This window comes from Mauremys reevesii, linkage group 4 (assembly GCF_016161935.1).
Source record: "Mauremys reevesii isolate NIE-2019 linkage group 4, ASM1616193v1, whole genome shotgun sequence".
Taxonomy (NCBI): domain Eukaryota; kingdom Metazoa; phylum Chordata; order Testudines; family Geoemydidae; genus Mauremys; species Mauremys reevesii.
In genome coordinates, this window is record NC_052626.1 from 104,136,150 (window position 1) to 104,152,581 (window position 16,432).

The following is a 16,432-nucleotide window of genomic DNA, read 5'->3' on the forward strand; positions in this document are numbered from 1 at the left end:
ACAAAATTCAGATCCACATTTGGAGCTGAACTTCCTCAGGGCTGCTTAAATCGGTTTTTACGTTGGCCCATTATAGAAGTAGGACCTAGCTTGAAAGTCCAGATGATGATCTGAGCATCCAGAGAATGCAAGGGGGCTCAGAACTGGGGCCCATCTCTGGTTTCAGAAGAGCCAGTACTGGTGTGTAACACTAAGATATCATGATGAGAGGTATAAATTCCTAGAGAAGAAATAGAACACTTCTACCCCACTTTCCCCTCTAGCCTCAGCTTCTTTGGTGCGCAAATAGCAACTAGAAATTGGCTCTAGCTGAATATTTGTAAAAATGAAGAAAAACTTTACTAGAAATCCTGTAAAAAAAAATGAACTATATAACCCCTATCCCCCACACAGCCGAAGTGTCATCTTGTCTCCGTACAAAATACTGTGAATTAATCCACAGCAAAAGTCTTTTTCTCTGTCTTTAGTGTATGAATTTTCCTGAATACATATTGATTACAATGTGTAATACATCAGAATTCAAAAGCACATTGATTGTTGGATAAGCAGTCACATGCACTATTTAAAAATTGCAAAGGGCCCAATTCATCTCTCAAAGTCAGTCTCTTCGCATTGATGGCAGTGAAAGCTGGATCAAGCTCAGTAACATCTTATAAAAAGTGAGTGTATAAGCTGTAGAGTGAAATGTAAAATAATAATTCTAAAAGCTTCATACCAGCCTGAAAAATCTAACCCATGAAACTAACATGGTATCAATATATTAAAAACAATTATAATATCTATTCTCTGTCTTGTTATCTAGCAGGACTAACACGTTTGATTTTTGCAGAATCAAGTATACGAGCCTCCAAAAGATTTAACAACTTGCTGTGGTCACTGTAAGAATGTATCTTGTCTCCACACTTTCCGCAATGGGACAGTCTCCAATTTTAAGGTAAGTTTTTTTTGTTAAAAATAAATAAATAAATTACCTTTTGAAAATACCGAGAAGTGACCCAAAACTTAACTAGATGCTATATGTAAATTCTGACATCTGACTTGGGCATGGTTCCCATTGCATGTGCACTGAAGGACGTATTTGTCCTTATGTTAGCAATGCATTTATGTTTCAACAATAATAATTGAACTGATGCCTCTTTTAAAAAAAAAATGTAAAACCAAACCGAGAAATAGGCTCTCTTGCTGTATCACTGAAATAGATTACATCTTGATTATGCTTTTTTAGTGATCCTCACTATAATTTTATGCTTTAAAAGTTCCATCTAAATTGTATTTTGCAGGAGGTATCTTTGTACTAATTCAGATAGGGCTGTGTTTTATTGCATTGTTTTCAGAAATAAAAATAACAACTAGTGACGTCTTGTCCCAAGTTCTGGTGAGGGTAATATTTTACAATTTTTAAACAGCCCGGTATTACTTGGATTTCAAACTGTGTCAAGTATGACTGCACAACCACAGCAGTAGGACCAGTTTTAATTTCATCTTCCATGAGCTGCCCACCCTTTAATGAAACTGAATGTGTGAAGGTCAGTATTTTTTAGACAGTTTATTTCATTGTTATAGTTTATATTTGCATTTGAAATTTTATTTTTGACTGTTCTAAAGTCTTCCAATCATCTCAAGAAGGGGAAAAATTATAGTGTCTGCTTAGATCTTTAAAAGCAAAATGTTGACTGCTCTAAGTACTCTAACTATACAAAACTTTTGCCTACACATTTGCTGGATCAGCAAGCTTCCTGGGCTACAAAACTGTAAAGGACACTCCATATTCTGAGAGGATACGTCCCCCTTTCAAGCAGGTTTGTAATGCCAAGCTTAGCCTGACGCAGCTGTCCAAAACTGCAAGCACTTCTGGGTTTGATCATTGTCACAGCTGGGTCGTGAGTGACTAGACCTAGTAGTCAGAGTCGGAGTATAGCAGGGGTGGGCAAACGTTTTGGCCTGAGGGCCACATTGGGGTTCCAAAATTGTATGGAGGGCCGGTTAGGGGAGGCTGTGCCTCCCCAAACATCCAGGTGTGGTCCAGCCCCAGCCCCATATCTGACACCCCCCCCCCCGCTTCTTGCCCCATTATGCCCCTGGGACCCCTGCCCCATCCAACCCTCCCTGTTCCCTGACCACACCCAGACCCCCTGACTGCCCCCCACTACCCTATCCAACCCCTCCTCTCATTCCTGAGTGCGCCTCCAATCCCTGCCCCCATTCAACCCTCCTGTTCCCCGCCCTGGGAGTGCAGGCTCTGGGGTGGGGCCGGGGATGAGGGGTTTGGGGCACAGGAAGGGGCTCTGGGCTAGGGCCAAGGGGTTTGGAGTGTGGGAAGGGGTGCGGGCTCTGGGAGTTTGGGTGCAGGAGGGGGTTCCAACCTGGGACAGGGGGTTGTGGTGAGGGTGGGCGTGCAGGGTTTGGGAGGGGGTTGGGTGCAGGAGGGTGTTCCAACTGAGGCAGGGGGTTGGGGTGCGAACTCCGAACTTTGGCCAGGCAGCACTTAATTCAGTCAGTTCCCAGTCGATGGTGCAGTGGAGCTATGGCCCTGGCTCCATGCTGCTCCCAGAAGCTATGTCCGGCCCATAGGTGGATGGGAGGCTCTGTGTGCTGCCCTCACGCCTGCAGGTGCCGCCCCCGCAGCTCCCATTGGTTCCCGGCCAATGGGAGCTGGAGAGGCGGCACTAGGGGTGGGGACAGTATGCAGAGCTTCCCTTTATCACCCCTGAACCTATGTGCTGAATATGCCAGCCACTTCCAGGGATCCTGCCTTAGCCCTGCTGCACCACCAACTGGACTTTTAATGGCCCGGTCAGCAGTGCTGACCAGAGCCACCAGGGTCTCTTTTTGACCAGCCATTCCAGAAGAAAACTGGATGCCTGACAACCCTACTGCCAGATGGAGGGTTGGAGTGTGCCTGCTGGGGACACTGGGTCATGACAATCATAGACTTCTCTTTTCTAACTTACTTACTGTATATGGCAATTTAACTCATAAAAATGATGGAAAATTTAAGCTGAATATCAGGAAAATCTTCCCAATAGTAAGATATATGAGACTGTGGTATAGTCTTGCAGAGGAGGGGAGGTCATGAAACTTCCATTGGTCTGAATGCATAAAATTAGTCTGGACAAAGTAACCAGAAAATGTACTCTATGGAATTATTTTGTATAGTTCTCTCTTAATTCTGTGGTGGGGTGTGCATGTGAGGGTACTAAACCAGGGAACAGTCTTAAAGGAACTATACGTCTGTAATACCCCTTCCTAGATGACAGGAATGGAGTGGTCCGTCAGAAAACAGAGGCCCAGTTAGGTAGAAGATATTTTCCATTCTAGCCCCTAAAATGGCAGATGTGGAAGAGCAAAAAGGGTTTAGCAAAAGTAAAGTTAGTAGAAAAGTCTTCTCCTTCTTTCATCTTTTGGAGTTTTTGAGAAAGCAAGAAAGTTTCAGTACTTTTTCGGTGATCACCATGTGAGAGACCTGATGAAACAAAGTTGAAGAGATCACTTTGGCTTGTAGGAGTGAAATGGGACACTGTAACTGACCCAGTACCACGGTGAAATTATTTAAGAATGCTTTGACATGGACTGTAATTATTCTGTCTACTTTACTCCAGTTGGTGCTCCATCTTACAATGTCAAAGACAGTGAGCCGTGGCTAGAATGGACATTTTGCTGAGCAGAGATTTCTTTTTATGAGAATTAACTCAAGATCAGTTTTGTTACCATAACTGTGGTCTGCAAAGCATCAACATTTACTTTCCAGAATCACATGGTAGAATCTGTTCTAAGTTCTGTTCAGGTACCACTATGATAATGATTAATGACAACTACTGAATATTCACATGTGTTAATAAGCTCAAGTTAAATCATTTAAGGCCAATTTCTTCCCTGATCCAAACCACTGACGTTAATGAGGTTGCATGGAATTGTAGGTCAGAATAGAATAAGGGAAGTCACCTCTAATAGCACTGGTATGTAGGTGTTATGATTAAGAAATTATTCTAATGTTTGTTTTTCTTTTTTGTTTAGATTGGAGGTTATGCTGTGCCCTTTCTAGAGGGATGCTGCAAAACATGTGAGTGACTAATGAGACTTCAGGAATCAGAAAAGTCCATTTAGCATGTGATTATAATAGGAGCAAGACTGGCTTACGGTTTCATGAGGGCTTGATTCTGACCTCATTGACACGAGAAGAAGGATGGCCTTTACTAATACTTGTCAGAAGTATATTGACTGGAGCTAATGGAGTTAGACTAGAATAAAACTGGTGTGAGATCAGATCCAGAGTCCTTTTTATGTTCTAATATGATACTTCCAAAATCCAGTGAGACAAACTCTCCATTAAAGTTAGAGTTTTTGCCATTGACTCTTATGAGGTCAGTATTTGGCCTGATGGCTTTGAAGTGCACCTATCCTCTCCAAATTAACCTGCAAATGAGTGTTTAATTCTACTTTAATCCTTCAAGATCAGTGTTTTATCTGTTCAGATATTCTTGTCGTAAGTCACAACAATTTAATAAAATTATTTGTATTTCCTTTAACATAGGATTTAAAAATTTATCTTCATACCAGTAAAAATTTAAATGAATATAAATTTGAATATAATATGAGTATAAATAAATAGATGTTTATGGCAAACATTATTTAAACTCATATGCAATTGACTGAAGTAAAATGGAGTTTGAGGAGTCAAATGTTGTGCAGACTACCTTTATGAGAGGCAGCATGTTCTGGGAGACTGACCAACAGGTTAGGAGATAGCAAGTCCTAAACTCTGCCCCCAGCTCGCCTAGTGATGTGCTGTGAGGAATTGGCAAGTCACTTTGGGCCAGGTTCTGTCACCTTACTGATGCTGTGCTGTGCCTTACTCATCTAGTAGCTCCACAGAAAGGAATGGAACTACTTGTGGAGTCAGGTATTGGACTACTCAATATGAGCCAGGTTGGCAGAATATGGCCATTGCCTTCTCTGTCTCTGGTTTTTCATCTGTAAAATGGAGATGCTCTTCCTCACAGTTGTGTTGAGGCTCACAGGAGCAAGCAAACTTAAGTCCATTAATGGCTATTAGCCAAGATGGATAAGGAATGGTGTCCCTAGCCTCTGTTTGTCAGAGGGTGGAGATGGATGGCAGGAGAGAGATCACTTGATCATTGCCTGTTAGGTTCACTCCCTCTGGGGGACCTGACATTGGCCACTGTCGGTAGACAGGATACTGGGCTAGATGGATCTTTGATCTGACCCAGTATGGCCATTCTTATGTTCTTATGTTTAAACTTCCCAGAGGACTGAGGGGCTCAGTTAGCTAATATTTGTGCAGCACCTTGCACATATAAAGTGCTATAGAAGTGAAAGAGATGTTCCATATCTTAGAAGTCACTGCTACTAGTTTTAATCTTTATTCTGAAGAACCACCCTTTTTCTTTCTGCTTCAGTAAAGTTTCCCAGTTGCCTGGGAGGTATAATAAAATCATGAAACTTATGGGAGTGACTTCTAAGATATAGAGCATCTCTTTCATTTCTATAGTACTTTACATGTGCAAGGTGCTGCACAAACATTAGCTATCACATGTAATTGGTTTAAAGGGACATAACAAATATTACAATAAGCAATAATTTCCCCTGATTTATATTATTTAGGGTTTTTTAAGATTCTACTATATAGACATAAATATTTGGTCTCTTTTCCTCTATCCTTATTTTGCTTTTTTTTTTTAAACTAGAAACGAATGATCTTTTTTTTTTTTTTCTGAGGAGGAAAATTGTTGATTAAGAGGAGGAGGAGGGAAATCTGGTGGCTATTTATACTTTACAGGATATTGGTTAAATACAATTTATTCTAGCCTTGCGTTAAGGCAATAAAGAGAGGTTTTTCCATGATTCCATGTAACAATACTATAGGCTAATTATGCTCACATGATCTCATAGATCAACATATTATCTGAGAATCCTCAAGTCGTCTTTCTTAAATGCAGAATTGCACATTATAATATAGCAATACCACACATTTATTGCGAAGTATCTCATTTCATACCAGAATTTGTTGGGAAACATTTTAAAATGTAATGGAACTTGTAAATTCTCCAAATTTTGAAGTAGTTGAATTTTAACTAAACAGAGTAATTACCCAGGTTGGCCAGGATACTGAAGTTAGCATTATGAAGAATACCACAGAATCTTTACAGGGTACGTGAGGTAATATGTTTCATTGGACCAATTTCTGTTGGCCAGAGAGACAAGCTTTTGAGCCACACAGAGCTCTTCCTCAGATCTGGGAAAGGTACTCCCAGCAACAGCGCAGAAGAGTCTGTGCCCACTAGAGCACACTCTCCTCCAGAGCCTGGAATGGAAGCCAGGATTCCTGAGGCTCATCAGAAATTTCATCATGTGGCATCATATTGAGACACACCTGGGCCATCAGCAGGTTTGGAACCTTTAGATCCACCCCACAGATCTCTGCCTTTGAGCTAGTGGAGTAACTGATACAGTAGATTGTCATCTTCTATGTGGACCGTCACTAGAGGGGGATGAGATGCTTTGCCAGTGGGTTTCAGAGATATTTGCTGATAGCAAAACAATGATGAGCCTCGGGAATCCTGGGTTCCATTCCAGGATTGGAGGTGTGCTCTAGTGGGCACAGACTTTTCTGACCATTCCCCCAAGCTTGATCGCTTCTACCCTATCCCATTCAACCTGTCACAGTCTTGTCTTTTTCCCCACACTAGGCTGCCCCTCCCAGTCCCATTCTCTTCACCTTGGCAGTCCCTCCCTCCACTCCCCAAGATTGTCATTCCAGTCTCAGTCTCCTTGCCCAGCAAGTCCTAGTCTCATCCATCTGGACTCCCCATTCAGTCTCTGACCTTCAGTCCCAGTCTCCTTGCCCAGCCATTTCTAATTTCCAGCTCCTAGTCCCCAGTATCTTTGCCTAGCCAGTCCTAGTCTCCACTCTACTCCTTTCCTGACTCCTCATCTGATCTGTCTGTCTGTCTCTCTCTCCCATCCTGACCTCTAGCAGATGTTGCCCATATTTTCCATCACCACTGACTCTCAGTTAGGGTGACCAGATGTCCTGATTTTATAGGGACAGTCCTGATATTTGGGGCTTCTTTTTTATATGGGCTCCTACTGCCCCCCACCCCCATCCCGATTTTTCACACTTGCTCTCTGGTCACCCTTCTCTCAGTCCTAGTATCCATCCCTGGCTCCTCATTCAATCTCAGTGTCCATTCCCCCAGCTCCTTGTCCTAGTCTCTTTGCCCAGGCAGATCCAGTTCTCCCCTCACACCTTGTCTCCTTGTCAGATCTATCTCCATTCCCCCTCTCAGCTCCTTCCTCACACTCCACTAGTTCTCAGTTCCAGTCATCCTCCTTGGCTACTCATCTGATCTCATTCCACCCCCCAACACACACTGGTTCCCAGTTTCCCTGCCCCTAATCCCTCCCCAACTCCTTGTCCCAGTTTCCTGGCCCAGACAGATCCAGTCCCTCCACCCTGGATCTCAGTTCCATTCTACCATCCTAAGCCCAGTCTTCACTGCAGGCTCCAAATGCCAGTCATGGTCTCTCTTACTATTCCAATTCTCAGTCTGTTTCCCTCTCCCCATCCCTGCTATCCTCCAGTCCCAGTTTCCACTCCCATCCCCGAAAGGATCCTTGCCCTAATCCACTTCTCCTGCCACCTCCTGCAGGTTTGGTTCTTGTCCTTGCTGCATTAAAATCAGGCAGCTTCTTCCTCTACACTGCCTGGGCCCAGCAGGGAGGCCATTGCGAGCACAGGAGAGAGAGCCTCCCTGCCCTCAGATTTGGTGGCTGGACCCAGATCCAGCATGGCCTGTAGCAGCCCAGAGCCGCAATTGCAAGGAAAGTCCTGCACAGCCCCAGGCTTCAGCATGCTTAGTTTGGATGGAATCTTCAGGGAATTTAGCTACAAAAACCTAAGAAAGCTGTGTTAACAATGTGAGAACTGCAGTTTTTCAAAGGCTTATAATTTAGCCAAATGTGGATGGATTTTCATGGGAACAGCAAAAAGGCCACTGCCCTGCCAAATTTTGAGCCTCTCATCTAAAGCCGGGGGCTCCGGAGCTCTTAAGAGAAAAGGTCGCCAGAACTTTGCAACATGAGCAAAACAGTGTATTTTTCCTTAGCCTCATTCTCAGAAATCACTGAATGTTTTGACTGAAAATTTCCAAAAAACTTCACTCTGAGGCAGACACCTGGCATGGCAAAATTCAGCACAAATGATTAACTTTTGGCAAAATTATAGGCAACTGAAAACAAGGTCTTTTAATGGGCTGTGTCAGCCAACCACAGTGGTTGATGGTACTACCAGACCCACATATAAGAAGATAGATGAATTCCCACACATCAGTATAAGCAGGTGGAATAATAGCCTAACCAGTTCTGATGATAGTAGGGATTCAGTGCGGGGCGGTGGTGCTGGTGGGGGAAATGACGATGCTACATACCTGCTCCATGGAAGAGAAGCACAGGGATCTTTGGTAGTGGTGGGAGGGGACTTCATTACCTCCCTGGGCTGCCCTCCTTGGATTCCAGTCCTCCTGTCTTCCTGCACTGGGGTTACCACCTGAAGACTGCTACAGTGGGAGATGGGTAGCCAGGATAAGGGTTCCTCATGTTTTTATTTAAGAATTACATTTTTGGGGTAGTGATGGCTGGAAATCACAGTAGGGAGATCAATTTCCTCTGCCAACACTCTTGTTAACTAGGGGAAGAGGAGAAAGGATTTTGGGGTCCTTTGTCCTGGTGGGCTCTGTCCTTTGCATGCCAGAAATCTGTTTGACACTTGTCCCTGGTTCTGAAATGCATTTTTTCCCATAACTGTGCACTCCATTCAATTGTCCCAGCTGCCATTGCCTCCCCTGACATTATATCTCAGGGCACTGACAGCCATTTAAGTCAGCTAGTGGACAAACAATCTCTCCAAGAGCCTTAAAAAAAGCCGTGTACTTTCTTGTCAGCTGGTAAAATAATTTGATATTATACTTCCAGAAGGGCCAAAATTAGAACCTTTTTGTGGATTTAGATAAAACAGGACCATTTCTTTTGGGCGTCATTTTCCAAAACAAAATCGAACCAGCAAATTAGAGCCAGAACTTTTTAAAATTGCATTTGCAATGTGTAATACCTATTCATATTTTTCAATGGATAAAAATAAATTCAGAATTCATATTCCTAATACTACTGATTGTATAGCTGTATAACCTTGTAGATCCAGCATTTATTGGATGAATCATATGGCCCAGACTGAATATAAAAAAAACCTGTGGCAATAAGATTTTCATGATAAATAGTAACTGCATAAGACATTTTATGAATAGGATCACTAGCATCTTGTCTTCATTTGAAATACCTTATCCTCATGAATCACTATGATTTTTCTCTCTAATTTTTGCAGTAAAACTACAGTTTAAAACATTGTCCTGCAATGAAATCTACAGGAATTTCACAAAAACATTGAGAACTTTCAAAGATAACTCTTGTGGGAAATTACATTCCTTCCATCTCTTGGCCCTAAGTCTAACAGTAACTTTGAGGGTCAGATTCTCCACTCACTTACACCAGCGTAAATCAGGAGTAACTTCATTGAAGTCGTCAGAGTTAAAATTAAGGTAAAACTGGTGTAAGTGAGGGGGAGAATAGGCTCAAAATACATCACAAGTATCTAAGCAATATTGTTTGATTTCCTCCTATTCTTGCTATTGTTTTCTAGATATTTTATATTTAATAACTACTTCATCATAACACAATGAAATTTTAAGTCGATTTCCTTTTTTTAAGTTTCCTTTTCAAACATGGGTGTGTCTGACCATAAAATGTTGACTAGTGATAGTGACCCTTTTGTGTTATGTGTAACATGTTCAAAATGTAATATTCTTACCAGGTTCCGGAATGTCATTGTTGTTCCCATTTCCCGTTAGCCCAGTCACACCTACAGCTAGCGCTAACTGTAACTCAGGTACATTTTCTTGGAAATCAGTAGGAACAAGTCAACCAGCACCATTGTTGATTTCCAACAATGTACTCCCTGATAGGAGCATCAGGCCTCATGTCATCAAATCATGTTTGAAAGCTGCATTGTAGTATTAACTTCTCATTGTTCAGAACAGCTCAGATATGTTTGGGGTTTTTTTCTTTTCATTTTGCACTGTATGGGCAGTGCATTGTTGTTAGCCAACAATGTACTGTTAGTAGTATGCATTTGCATAGTATTTAGTTTGCTGCATGTGTATTTGCTACGTTTAGAAAGTTGGCTAATCGCTTTATGTTTATAGTGCTGTAGAACGTAGAGACTAATTGCTTTGCTCATTAAAGCTTACTGTTCAAATAACTCTTTAAAATATTATAAGGCATTCAGTAGCATATGTACAAGAAGCAGTCCATATTTTCTAATCTATTGAAATCAGGACAGTATTCTGGAAATATATACCAAAATAATTGGAGACAGACAAGTATCTGCCTTACAACACATGGTATGAATGCTAACCTTCACTACATTAATCATGTGAAAACACAAGTACACTTTGCTACATAGCAAGTGATATTGACTGTAACTATATAAACTATCTGTGCTGCAACATCACTGAAGGCCAGATTCTGCATTCATTTGTACAAATGTCAGTCTGGAAGAACTCCATTGATTTCTGTGTCATTCATCCTTATTGATACCCAGGTAAATGAGAACAGAATTTGACCATCAGTGATGTTACAGCACATATTATTGTGTATATAGTTACATTGGAGGCACTCATATAACGTGTTTGAACCAAACAGAATGTACAGAAGAATCTCATTACAGTACATATAGTTACCTACAATGTCATATGCTATCTATATGAAAGTTGTTCTAAGGCAAACTATGCATGTCTGTCAGTAAGTGTTACTAAGAATCATCAACACACACATGCAAATACTTTGCATTCTGCACTTGTTTCTGAGAAGTGACACACTTGCAGTGCAGTCAAGATTAACTCAGAGCCATAATTGTACCTGAAGAATTCCCTACCCCAGGCATCATCTACAGTGTGGTAAGAGAAGCAAAGAGCAGGAATACAACTGACCATTTTCAGATATGGTTCAGTTGGCCAGGGACCACTTCCTTGGAGACAAAAGAAACAATGGTGAGTTGTTTCTTTTAAAAAATGTTATTTTATCTTTTCTCTGTTTGACGTGCCTAGTGGGCTTATTGCTTGCCTATTCAATGTGCTTTTATCCTATCCAAGATATAATTCATTGATACTTTTGCCATAGTCAGTAGCTAACTATTTTTTATTGGAAAAGTAAGGGGAGGAAATAATCCTCTTAGAAAAAAATCCACGTTCTAAAAATCTCTACTGTACTTGGAGTCAGTTGTTTGTCAAAACTTACATTTGCTTTCTTAGAGAAGCAGCATTTCCTAGTGGTTAGAGCAAGGAACTAAGCATTGGGGCTCATGTGCTAATCCAGTCTTTGCCATGATTTAATATGTGACTTTGGGCAAACCAATTTGTCTTGGTTTCCTTGGGGATATTAATATCCACCTTTTGTATAGAGTTTTGAGTTTCTTGGATGAAAGGTACTACCAATGTATAGGTGGAAAGTATTGTGAGGCCCTAAGGGCTAGATCCACAAAGATGACTTAGGCTCAGAGTTACAAAACCTAACTTTAGGTGTTGTGACACCTACTGGAATCTGTAGGCCTGAGTTAGCCACCCAGGCTCCCTATATAACACATGGAGAGAGATCAGTGCCTAAGAATGCAGTCCACAAAAGCCAACACTCCAAGTGGAGAGCTGCCTAAGCTAGTTCACAGGAAATGCCAAGGAGTGGGGCAGGGCCAAAGCCCTGCCTCTCAAATGGAGTTACGCACCTAATTGGGGACTGGAGGAAGGCAACTATTTCTGCTCAAGATTCTCAGCCATGAACCCTCTCCTAGAATTAAGTGGTTAAGCATCTTTTCTCCCCGCCCCCAACCCCTCCCCCCAAACAGCTATTCCTCCCCCTTCATTTGAACCTTTAGTTGAAGCTAGAGCACTCAGCCAGGATGTGGAACACTGGGGTTCAGATATCCCCCCTCTCCCTATTGTGGAGTAGGGATTTGAATCCATGTCTCCTACCTCTCCAGCAAATGCCTTTACTACTGGGCTTTTGGATATTCTGAGGTGGCGCTGTCGCAGTCTCTCTTTTTGAAGCTATTCAATAACAAAATAGTTTAACTGGGAATTGAGCTTGGGTCTCCTGCATTCAAGGTGAGTGCCCTCACCACTGGGCTAATGGTTATAAGAGGTGCGCCAACCACCTCCTCCTCTGTCTGTCTGTGTTTTGTGTAGGGCCTGATCCCTGAGACTGTCCCCTGGATTAGGCCTGGGGAACGCCTTATTTGAGACTCTCTCCATGGTTTAGGAATGAGATAGGTGTCAGGATTTAGGTGGCTGTGCATATGCTCATTGGCAGATTTTTAGGTGCCATGGGGACTTTTCAATGGAAACTTAAATACAATGGGAATTAGGTGTCTACAGAATTATGTGACTGCTGGGCTGGGGTTCTGAGGATCTACATTTTGGACTTAAGCACCTAAAGTGGCAATTAGGTACCAAAATCCATTTGTGGATCTAGACCTCAGCATTCTACAGTATGATGCAGTATGGGATCTGCAGTAGAACTGCAGTAATTCAACTAATAGAATGGACTTTCTCTTTTAGATCTCCTTTGTGATGTGGGTTCTCCAGCAGGAAGAAGATCATTTCCTTTGCAATCAGACACAATTCTTTCACTCCTGCAACCACTGAACTTTCTGCATGATCTCTCTTCTTCAAATATTCAATATTTCCCCCTTTAATTATGTTTACCCCTTTGTTCATTTTATATATAAACAGATATTTTAGAATGTGTTTATCTATATGTTTTGTATCTTTTTTTCTTGTAAAAATAAAAAAATACAGGTAGTACAAATAAAAATTGGAATTAAGTATTTTCTCTTTTTATTAGGGGTTGTTTCTCTGTCTTTTTACACAGAAAGTATGAAAACACAAACCTTCCCCCAAACCTGCCTTACATAGTTGGCAAATCCATGTGTTGTAAGGTGTCTATTACCAAAAATTTATTAAATACAATCGTTTGATAGTGTTATGGCAGAAAATGTATGTACTATCAATAGTCTTCTCCCAGGAATGGTTACTTCATTTTGCCTTCAGAAAACATTGTATTATAGGTAACGCATTTTCAGAATGACAGAGGCTACAATACTGTGTAAGTGGCTTATGGATTTTGTCCTTAAAAAATTTATAGATCTGGAATAAATACATTAGGCCTGGTCTACACTTGGACTTTAAGTCGAATTTAGCAGCGTTATTTCGAACTAACCGCTCAACCGTCCACACCAGGAAGCCATTTAATTCGAACTAGAGGGCTCTTTAGTTCGAATTTGGTACTCCACCCCGACAGGTGGAGTAACGCTAAATTCGACATGGCTAGCTCGAATTAGGCTTGGTGTGGATGCTAATCAAACTTAGTAGCTCCGGGAGCTATCCCACACTGCACCACTCTGTTGACGCTCTGGACAGCAGTCCGAGCTTGGATTCTCTGGCCAGCCACACAGGAAACGACCCGGGAAAATTTGAATTCATTTTCCTGTCTGGGCACTTTGAATCTGACGTCCTGGTTGGACATCGGGGCGAGCTCCGCAGCACCTGCAACGATGCAGAGCTCTCCAGCAGAGGAGTCCGGGCAATCCCAGAATATAAAGAGGTCCCCAGCATGGACTGACCGGGAAGTCATGGATCTGATCGCTGTGTGGGGCGAGGAGTCTGTGCTCTCGGAGCTGCGCTCCAGCAAGCGGAATGCAAAGACCTTCGAGAAGGTCTCGAAAGCCATGAAAGACAAAGGATACAGCCGGGATGCGATGCAGTGCCGCGTGAAAGTCAAGGACCTAAGACAAGGGTATCAAAAAGTCAGAGCGGCAAACGGACGCTCCGGAGCCAAGCCCCAGACATGCCGCTTCTACGAGGCACTGCATGCCATTCTAGGTGGGTCTGCCACCACTGCCCCACCAGTGACGGATTCCGAGGACGGAATAGTGTACCGGGACAGTTCCTCCTCAATGTTCGCCGATGGGGAAGATGAGGAATGGTCTTTGGAGGACGGCGCAGGCGACAGCAAACCCACTCCCGCTTTCCCTGACAGTCAGGATCTCTTCATCACCCTCACAGAGATCCCCTACCAACCCTCCCCTGCCGTTAACCCGGACTCAGAATCAGGGGAAGGATCAGGCGGTAAGTGCTATAGACGTGTAAACATTTATTTTTTATAAAATAGGTATAGAAAAAATAGAAATACTATATAAAAATTTTTCAATGTAAAACTATATAAAAAGTAGGTCCACACATATAGGGATTGAACAATAATCCTCTTGGGACAGTTCAACAAAGCTCTCAAAGAGGTGCTCAAAAAGCCTCCGCAGGAGGTTCCTGGGGAGAGGTGCCTTGTTGGGTGCTCCGTGGAAGCACACTCTTCCGCGCCAGGACATCCTAATGTACATTGGAACCATCGACTCCACCAGCATTGCTGCAAATGGTCCTGGTCTGTGCAGGGCTTCTCTTAGCATCCGCTCTCTCTGACTCAGAGTGACACGCCTCAGGGTAATGTCGTTCTGGAAGTGCTGCATCTAATTAGGGCAATTAGTGTACTGTTACTATTGTGAATGGTAGACTTTTACTTTGCATAAGAATGACCCTCGCTTAACAGCCACGTGTTGGAGGCCACAGAGGAAAAGCATACAGTGATCTTTCCCGTGCACTGCCGGAAGGGGCTGGAAAAGGCTCAGACTTTATGCTTTCCAGATTGCCTTTAGCGGGAGGGCACGGCTATCCATTAACTGTTAAGCAGACTCTACTGTAAGGCTTACCAGGACTGGCTGCTAGACGGATTCAGCTGTCCCTCCCCGCTTGGCGTCTCTCCTGTGCAAGACCGCAACCACTGAAAGCGTATTCCGAAATCTCGAACTTGTCCTGAGATCTCGTGAGACTAGGTGCCCTGTATGGTCTTGTTCACAGAAACTGACTAGACTGTGTTCACTGTTCGCAAACATGTATCTGTTCAAGGAAATCACTTACTTTTTTGCATCACACAGCTTCGGCTCTTTCCCGGACTGCCCCGGCATCCCCCTCGCAGAGGCTGGCTCAGATTAGATGGCGAAAGAAAAAGACTAGGGACGAGATGTTCCAGGAACTGATAGCCAGCTCCAGAGCAGAGGCGGCAGAGCAGAGACAGTGGAGGGAGACCCTGTGTCAGCAGCATCACACACACATCGAACGGGAGGATAGGTGGCGGCAGGAAGACCAGCAGGCAACTCAAACACTGCTTGGTCTAATGAGGGAGCAAACGGACACGCTCCGGCGCCTTGTAGATGTTCTGCAGGACCGCAGGCAGGAGGAGAGAGCCCCCTGCACTGCATCTGCAACCGCCCTCCAACGCCAAGAAGTCCTGTCCCCCCCTCACCCAAAGTTACAAGAAGGAGGGGTGGTAGGGGCCGTGAGAACTGTCACTGCACCGCAGCAGAGCGCTAATGTACAAGACACCTCTCGCGCTCTAAATTTGTAGAAGTTCTTCCCTTACAGGATCACCCAGTCCCAAATCCAAGTTTCAACCCCCCACTGTGTATAACATTATTAAAAGCGGTTTGCTGTTACTCTCTGTTTCCGTCACGTTTCTCGTGTCAGAAGACTTTGTGTGTGTGTGTGGGGATTTTCAATTGCAGTGCATAGCCCACATTACCAGAGTACAGACTTGGGGGCAGGGTCAACTGCAGGGCACACACAGACTGCAGTCACTAGGCACCAGGGTCAGTCTGTGTGGTGTATGCTGCCCCGGGTCATTCGTTGATGTGTATGCTTGTCCAGGGTCCTGGCGCCTGCCATCCCCGAATGTAAAGGCAGGCTTCCCTTACCATGCATTTCGACCGTAGCCACGAGCCTCTCCGCTGCCCTGAGCCCCAAAAAGAGCCCTCATCCAGGGGCAGATACTCACCCTTCCCCCACACCCCTTCCAACGCCCAAACCCACAGCCCACAGCCATCATGCAAACCCCTATCCAAAGACGGCACCCCTCGCCCCTTCCTGCAAACCCACCCATTCCTGCAACCCCCCCCCTACATGCACAATCACCGTAAACCGTCCCCCACCCCACAGACCTATGTAGGAGCAGGAGGCTGTCCGTCCTGTTTTGGACAAGCGGTCTGTACATCAGTGCACACCGAACCCAGCACAGAATGCTTCCATGTTTCAACCCAGGAACAGAAATGCAAAGTCAACGAAAGATTTATTATTAATTACTGTTACATTTCATTAGTTTTAAAACGTGCTTTGGAAGTGGGGGAAACTTGGAGAACCGGGTTTGTGAGCTCAGATCTAACTCGACACATACAGACACAGGCCCATGATCAGGCTCTCTTAAAATC

At 43.6% G+C, this 16,432-nt stretch overlaps 1 protein-coding gene across 5 annotated transcripts in view; it reads left to right on the plus strand.

Moving 5' to 3' along the window:
• The window catches only part of OTOG (otogelin), a 161,147-nt gene that overhangs the window by 139,682 nt on the left and 5,033 nt on the right, over positions 1-16,432 (plus strand). For 4 of the 5 annotated variants that reach the window (XM_039537298.1, XM_039537299.1, XM_039537302.1 and 1 more), the window contains 3 exons: positions 830-934; positions 1,407-1,526; positions 4,015-4,060. In XM_039537298.1, coding sequence (XP_039393232.1) covers positions 830-934; positions 1,407-1,526; positions 4,015-4,060 — 271 coding nt within the window. Of the gene's footprint in view, positions 1-829; positions 935-1,406; positions 1,527-4,014; positions 4,061-12,680; positions 12,825-16,432 lie in introns of those variants that run through there. The other variant, XM_039537300.1, reaches the window with a different exon arrangement.